Source organism: Saccostrea cucullata, unplaced genomic scaffold (genome assembly GCF_032062105.1).
Source record: "Saccostrea cucullata isolate Sc308-1 unplaced genomic scaffold, CSIRO_AGI_Scuc_v1 ctg1194, whole genome shotgun sequence".
In the NCBI taxonomy this organism is placed as follows: domain Eukaryota; kingdom Metazoa; phylum Mollusca; class Bivalvia; order Ostreida; family Ostreidae; genus Saccostrea; species Saccostrea cuccullata.
This window is the reverse complement of record NW_026928585.1, coordinates 195475-203961: the sequence shown is the minus strand read 5'-3', so window position 1 is coordinate 203961 and position 8487 is coordinate 195475. Positions and strand designations below refer to the sequence as shown.

General features: G+C 31.1%; 1 protein-coding gene and 1 long non-coding RNA gene across 2 annotated transcripts; both read left to right on the top strand.

Moving 5' to 3' along the window:
* The first annotated feature begins 2737 nt into the window (after positions 1 to 2737).
* Positions 2738 to 3733, top strand: LOC134278065 (uncharacterized). The gene has a single exon (XM_062760382.1). The coding sequence runs from the start codon at positions 2738 to 2740 to the stop codon at positions 3731 to 3733; it is 996 nt and encodes a 331-aa protein (XP_062616366.1).
* A 2180-nt stretch (positions 3734 to 5913) lies between these two features.
* Positions 5914 to 6688, top strand: LOC134278055 (uncharacterized). The gene is made up of 3 exons (XR_009994372.1): positions 5914 to 6051; positions 6300 to 6382; positions 6632 to 6688. It is a non-coding gene; the product is annotated as an uncharacterized LOC134278055 (long non-coding RNA).
* The last annotated feature ends 1799 nt before the right edge of the window (positions 6689 to 8487 follow it).

Genomic DNA, 8487 nt, shown 5'->3' with positions numbered 1-8487 from the left:
CTAAATTTCTTTCATGATAGCCAAAATAATGAGAATTTTGAATATAGACTGATAATAAAAATATAAAAATCAACCGATTTCATGACAGCGCCTAATACTACTATTGGAACGATTTAAGAATCGTCCACCTTCATCAATGAGTCTTTAAAACTCTGGTGATTTTTAAAAACTGATTTGAATGGATCGAATTCTATATCGCGTCCTTTAAAAAGAGCTGTAATTGAGAGCAGTTTACACTGAGTTTCAAATTATCGGCGCCAAAATGCACTCTTCTTTTCAGGTGAAAAAAATCTATTGCAATTTGAAATGCATTCACAATGATTTAAATAGGTGAAAAAAAAATAAGATTGAAAGTTCTATGATATTTACAATGTTACAAAGCTTCAAACTGTGTGAAGTTCAGATGTTCAACAATTCAAGTAAAAACGAACGGTTTGTCATTAATTTGTTAAGTTGATTGCTCAACGTGTTTCAAAATGTTACCATTTGTTTTTTAGTATAAACTAAAATCCATATAAAATTTGACATTTCTGTTTTACGTAAAACATGATTGTGGATATGAATTAAGTTTGTGATTTGCGAGTTTTAAACTTAATTAAAAAAAACTGACCAAAACTTACCAAAAGTACATTTATATATGTTTACGGCTTTTTTGAAACTATGTAATGTATCAAAAATGAAATCAAGATACTTCAGTAGTATTTGTTAAATACGTGATTGTCATACAGGTACATGAGACCTTTGTCACAATTTTCTATGAGTCGTCTCAAAGATAAAGGACATTTACTCCACTGTTATAATTAACACTTATGTTCTTTATATCAGTTCACATCCGGAAAAAAATACTTCAAGTGTTTTAAAAAAAATCAACGAGGTTTGGTGTAAAATTGTAAGATACCAGACATATAGGGTATAGACCTATCATTTGCTTTTTTCATTTAATTTTTGTTTCTCTTATCAAAAACGACGAGTAGCAGATTAATTAAATATGAGCTCAATAATATTTCATTAATTTTTTTCTTAATTTAAAAGAAAGTCGGAGTTAGCTTTCTTGCAATAAACTGCAACATTTTCATAAGGAGAAGAATAATAAATCGATGTCTTGTTTATCGAATAAAAAAAAGATAAAATTGTTTAGAGGGAGGGGTATATGTTATCAATTAAAAGCAGCTAGCAGTAAGCAGTTCGATATCATATGAATGCAGTTCCTTACCCCAAAGGTTTGATGTTCGACTTCAATATATTACTCAAGTATGCACATTTTTAAATAATTATACCGATATGTTATTAAATTATAATTCAATGCTATAGCTATCATCTAATTATTAAATTTAGAGAAAAAAATATATGAAAAAATTAATTCATCTCTGCTTTGTCTGTCCGAATTTTCTCAAGCAATTAAAATTAATTCTAAGAGAAGTTGCATTTCTATAGAAATAAATTTATACTCATATGTTCAACAAATAATTGACTATTGAAAGTATCGAAAGACTGTGACTGCTACATAAACAATGAAACGTTAACATATATATTATTGCGATAGAATTGATCTTCGTAAAAATGAAAACAATTGACTACTAAACTTTCTCTTAAATGAATTGCTTGCTTAGAGATCAATTCAATATGTAACTTTAACTTTGTACGTTGGTTTATCGATTTAACCTCCCAATACATATTTTGTGTATGGACTTTTCCTATTAAAAATTAAAGGGCCAAGCAGATTATCCTGTATAGAAATACTACTGGACATTTTCACAAAAGATTAATAATACACAATGGCTTGTCCTCAACAAGGGTAGAAAAAATAGCCTTATCAAATTGTAAAGAAATTTTATTGATTGAAAGATCTTACAAAGATGAGCGTATTCATAAGTTTGAGATAAATGCATCACCCCCAAAATAACGTGGTTTTTTTTACAACATCTTTCACTGCTATGGTTGAGAATTATTTTACCACATCTGACACTGCCATGGATAAAAACTTATTTGATGATCTCAATGGATCCGAGTTCTTCGAATTAATTAATCTTTTCATCTCACATATGGACTTTTGTTAATTCGTGGATACGTTGAATTGGCTATAGCAGTCATTGAACCTGAATCAATGCAGTAAATGTGTACGTAACTATGTGAATTTATGCTATATACAGAAAATCCGAATTATTATTACTAAATTTTCTTTTTAATAAAAGGACCGAATTAATATATGTTCATCAATGGAAAAAAAATAGATTCATTTTAATCGTGTCTTTTAATATAAAATGGGACATTTTGAAATGTGGAAAGGCTAAATGTTTTTAATGTACATTTTATTACTTTTGGATGCAATAAACTGCATATACATGTGTTCACATACAAGTCACCGGAAAGCTTTCAAAAAGAGGACATTTCGTGGAATATAATGGAAGGTAAGGTTTTGATGGTGTAGATAATAAAAACACAGTAAAGTAAGTTTATGTTATGATTTTTCCCATTACATGCATGTAAATAAATTGAAATTTAAAGTACTAAATATATGATGTAAGCATTGTTGTATTTGATATAAGTTTTCTTTTAAACTAATTATAAAAATGCTTAATTATATTTACTAATTAAATAACTTATTTAAAAAAAAATAGCAGGTAATGATAATGTTTTTTTTTTGTCAAAATGCACTGTGATGTGAAAGAAAATAATTAAAAGAAATGATTAAATTACAGGTTATTTTAATTTTCCTTGGATTTAAATTCTATCCACAATGAACTGCAACCAGCATCAAAAAGCCATTTTCCTATTCATACTTGGATGCTTATGCCTTGTTTTGATGAAGTACAGTTCCTTCATTTTTTACAGAGATTTGGAAGGTGATTTAAAATTTGTAAGGAGCTTCATTGTAACACGAAATGTTACATCAATTGATAGCATTTTACAACAAACCAAACCCACCCCAAAGTCAGAAACAAATGTAATTTCTTCAAAAATCTGGAAGCATTTGCGGAAGCCTCATACTTACAGTCCTTTTTCAGAACCAGTTGACAAACATTATTCCCAAGCAGGTCAAGATATAGCTGTGTATAACATATTTCCAAAGAAAAACGGATTTTTTATAGAAATGGGAGCTTATGATGGTAAGGTTCATTCTAATACCTTGTGGTTGGAGAGAAAACATAAATGGACAGGATTGCTGATAGAAGGAAACCCACGATCATGTCCGAACATTGACCGTGTCAAACGCAAAACCTGGCGTCTGTGCGCATGCGTGGCACATGAAAATGAAACAACGTTTATAGAAGGAGATGAACTAGGGGGTTCTGAAAAAGATATGGCAAGGAGTCACGTCATTCAATTGAAAGGGTATAAAAGAACCAAAGTACCTTGTTTCCTATTAATTGATGTATTACTATTAATCGGTGTTTTCCACATTAATTACTTTTCGTTGGATGTTGAAGGCGGGGAAATGGTGGTGCTAAACAGCATGAGAGATCACTTAATCTCTAGACAAATAATAGTTGATGTATGGACCATTGAGTATCGAGCTTGGGCAGGACCAAGATTTGATTGGGCTAAAGGAAAGGAAAATCTGGCAAATTATCGAGCCTTTTTTAAAAAGATTGGAGGATACGTCGAACACTCACAATTGGCTTACGAGTCACGTACGCTAGAAGATGGTCACTATCTTGATGTTGTGTTCGTTTATATAGAGACATGGTGTAAAGGTCATAGTTCACTTCCAGACGGCAAAACAAAGTGTTGATCATAACCTCATTAAAGCATATCAATATTTGGATCACACGATTGTATTAGGGAAATGGTAGAACACCGTCTGAGCTTGGTGTGTGAGTCACAAGCCGACCTAGAAGATTCAATTCCTTGTAATAAACACTAAAACAAGACATGATAGTGCAAAGGCATTGGATTAGATAATCTTACAAGTTTTAAAAAACTTTTACTTTTGACACATTTTTTACCCACATTGCATGTTGGAATATAATATAATTATATCATTATAATTTCAATAGATGTATTTGATTTGATTTAAATATAATTTCAATGGATAAATTTGATTTTATTGAAATAAATATATGTCTTGCCGTGTCTTCATTTTATTTAAAAATTTTTACATTTAACATTCCTCTTTAAACAATATTCTTTGTAATAACTTCTATCTCAGTAAATGGAAAAAAGAAACGAGTAGTCATTGCAAATTATGCCACGTGAATGAAACTTCAAAACATCTCATTTTTGAATGTAGAAATGTTTCTGTAATATGGAACAGATTAAGTTTGTACCTGAAAATAGATATCAAATGGAATATCATGTAATAATTGGATTTAGCTCTGAGCGCAATAGAAAAATTGTATCACTCAACACACTCATCTCTTATGTTGCCTGTAGAATTTACAAATATAAGATGTACTGTCGAATAAATTCCTTAGATGAAACTAGTTATAACATCTTCAATCACGTTAAATCTTCAATTTTTTTCTTTGCTTCCATTCTGAAAAATTTGAAATCACTTGACTACAAACTTTTTAAAAATTTTGCATAAAATTGTCTGAAGGTAATATTGTCATATTGTTTGTAATGTAATTTGTCTGTTTTATATATTTCACTGTTTGTTTGTATGAAGAATTGAAAATAAATAAATAAATAAATTTAAAAAAAAAAATTCCTCTTTAAACAATGGAAAACATACTTGGCATGAAGCATTCAAAAGATGAAGTAAAAAAACAAACACGCAACTTGTTACAAATTTAGTCGTCAAAACAAATCACACCTTGCAAGGAACTGGATACGATATACAAATCATGTTAAAACTGGATCTTTCATTGCAACCAGCTGCTCTTCAGTGGTGTAATAATGACCTTTTCAGCAAGTACAATCTCTCTTTAAGTCGAATGCTGACTGACTTTTACAGTCTAATTGCTAGTTCATTGTTAACACTTTACAATTAATTACCCCTTTTGAGGTGAACATGGTGAAATAAGGACCCGAGACCTGGCCCATGAGGTGACCTGACCTGACCGATGCCGCGTAGGTCCACGCAGTAAATATATAAGGGAGGCTTAACAGGATGCCCTGGGCATACGCCAGCCTACGCATGCGCGAGAATTATAGAGAGTTTCAATCGGCATCTTCGACTGACTCCGCTTCACCAATCGCAACTTCTCGGGCCTTTCCGACTAGCTTTCCGACATTTGACAGAAAGACCCGAGATGATGCGATTGAGAGTTCATTGGCGGATCCAAATTTTAATCTTGGACACATACTTTTAAACACGAACTAAACATTGAATATATGGCACAAGCATTTTAAAAAGATGAAGAACTTACATTTAGCTAGTCATTGAATCTTTTAAAAACCTAGAACTAGTCGTTGAATGAATTTTTTAATTCAAGTTGTTAAGTTATCTATTAGTCGTTGAAATAGGCTGTAATTTCGGTAAACTTCGGACTGATCTCGGTAGTTTACGGAATAAAATGCTTTTTCAGTTCGAGTCAATTTCAAAGGCCACAATTCGAATATTTTTATTTCAATTGATAGATAATTAAAGAAAACAACAAGATGATAACGAATTTGTTGTTTAAATCCGTTTAAATGTACATCTTTTAAAATAAAACGATGTCTCCAAGACTATAAAATTCAAGATGTCGGCGCCCATGAAAAGTCGGACAGGGAAGGAACGGTTCAAGAAAAGACATAATTTGACGCGCGCCGAGGCTTTAGAAGATCGTACATGTGAAATAAACTTATTTGTGATTCCATGCATATTTGTGAGGAATGCTGTTATGGTATAACCCTAATTTTAACCAGTAAGAGACTAAGAGTTCGTAAGATGACTCGGAGGGTCATCGAGTTTGATGTTCATTGCCTCAAATTGCGTTCAAATTGTCACTTCGGACCATTATTCTTTTGCAAGAGCAATTGAATGTGAATGAAACTCTGGTTAGGTGGTTTTTGTACATACAGTGCGGAAATTGCTTGCAGTTGGCATCGGTGTTCCCAAAAGCTGAGAAAATCCAAAGGGATGCAGAACTTCAGTGTCAATACTCAATACACAGATTGTAACAGGTAAGCATTTATATCTATATATATTTTGTTTATAGAATTTATGTTATCTAATCTAGGCATTGACAACTAGTAAAAAATATAATTTAGGCATTGAAAATTAGTATAAAACATTGGAGCTTAATTCCTCATCTAAAATTTCATCTGCAACCATGCAATTTTGGATAAGGCATATAATTTATAAATAGGATTTACATGTTCATGCATCTAAATAATTACATGTAATATAATTGAATCTATCCTTTTTGTAGCTATAATCTACAGTTCATTGTGGGAGACCCTCAATGTGTCGTCAACATTAAATCTACAATTAATACATGAAAGGATTTTGAAGGTATGAACAGTTTTATTATATCATTTAGTAGATACATATATTTTAAACTTGGTGGCTCTAAAATCAAATGTTTATTTATCAATTTGCTCGAGAATCAGTGTAAGAAAAATATTTGACTACATGCAATAGACTACCCCGTCATGTTGGACGGAATAATCTCTGCTGCAAACTTTCAATGAATCACATGTACATTATTAATCTGTATAAAACAATCATTTGTAGTACAAAAATATTTCTCATTTTCAACAGGTGTTCAATGCTGAAAAATTAAAGAACTACGGGTATTTGTGTATGCTGATTGGCAAAGTTTCATGAGTCTGGCAGAGACGATGGCACTTTCTCATCTAAGCTGATCTATAGCTATGTCAGAAATGGTGAAAATTGATTAATTTATGTTTTCTCCCAAAACCAGTGATGGCAAACCTAGAGTGACTGGAACATCTAAAGTTCTACAAAATATTGTCCCAAAGTTGTGTGAATTTTTTGCTGCCACATAAATTAATCAATTGTATCTAAACAAGTTGGTCTGTATTATGGATCCTCTACAAAGTGTAACACATACCTTATGAGATTACTGTCGGAGTCCTTATAGTATCTACATTTATATCACAAGTACTATTTATTGTATCATTAAAATCTTGAAATTTATTTTCTAAGTCATTCTGTATCGAATGTTCATCACTCTGCTTTGATACAATTTACTGTCGCTATAAATTTTTAACTTCAGTATTTCTGTTTAAATTTTTTTTTTATTCTTTTGTGTACATTTTTAAATTCTAGATATAATTATAAATTCGCATTTCACACTGCTCAACGCGTTATCGGCAACTCGGTTGTTATCGGACACTCGGTGCTAAAAAAGCAATGTTTAGAAAATGTGGGTAATTTTAAACTTCATATTTCAACAATAAATATGTAATTCAGCAAACAAAGTTTGTGATCTATGACAGATAATCGATTATACTTTCAGCAGCAGAAAGCACAAACCAAATCACTCTCTTTCAAAAGATCTACAACTCTTTAAAATTATATTTTACAAAAAATTCTGAATATGTCATTACATTTTAACTTCTGTAAAATTCAGAATTAGTTTATTCTATCAAACAAACTGGTCTATTTATTCTATGGACAATCAGATACCTTTAGATCAGCAAACTGAGATTAAAAATCCAAATTAAGGGCTAGTAATCAGTCTTTTAAAATGTCTCGTAAGTTGAAGACATGTTATCGTCAACACGGTTGATGTTGCCGGATACTTCGGTTTTAGATGGGTGTATGTTATCGGAAACTCAGGTTAAAAAGTTTCCTTTAGCTTCAGAAATATATTGGGAAAAGTCCATTATAATTTGCCAATCCTTGAAAATAGCAAACGTAAAAGTTTGTTTTGATATGAATGTATATAAATAAATTTAATAATTATAAATTTATAATAGAACTACTTATCTGTTCAATCATTTTTCTTATTTTTCATTCAAGATAACCTCTTGGAACCGCTTCAGGGGGTTTCAGACGTAAACATATTATGTTTAATTAATCATAACAATTTTGCTTTAGACTTCCGATATACATGTATTACGTTATCTTTAAAAAAAAAAACAAAAAAACAAAACAAAAAAAAAACAAGTTCGATTTCCCCCATGATCCCCGGGGTACTAATTTTTTGTCCAGTAAGGTCAATTTATTATCACGTCACAGTTACATATATATAGCAGGTGTGGCTTAAGTAGGGGTACCCCGTATATGAAACAAGTGCCTGTGATGTGAGGTCAGGACTTATGTTGCTCCACAGAAGAACGGTAACATATTTTAGAAGCTTCAAATAGAATCACCCAGTTTATATGACTTTTTTAAATACTTGATCATGTGATCTTGTGTCAATCAGACAGCTGTCAACATTTAAGAAAAATAATTCTTAATTCTTTTTTAATACAATGTAATTTGGATATGTAATAAATTAAAGTCACTTATATCCTTTAACAAAAAGCATGGTCTAGAAAAAATATTTAAACTAGATGTACTGTGACCAATGAGCTCACTAAATGATACCCCCGCCTCCTATATGAATAAAATGGCAGTGTCCATGTTTTGCTCTGGAAAAACCAAAA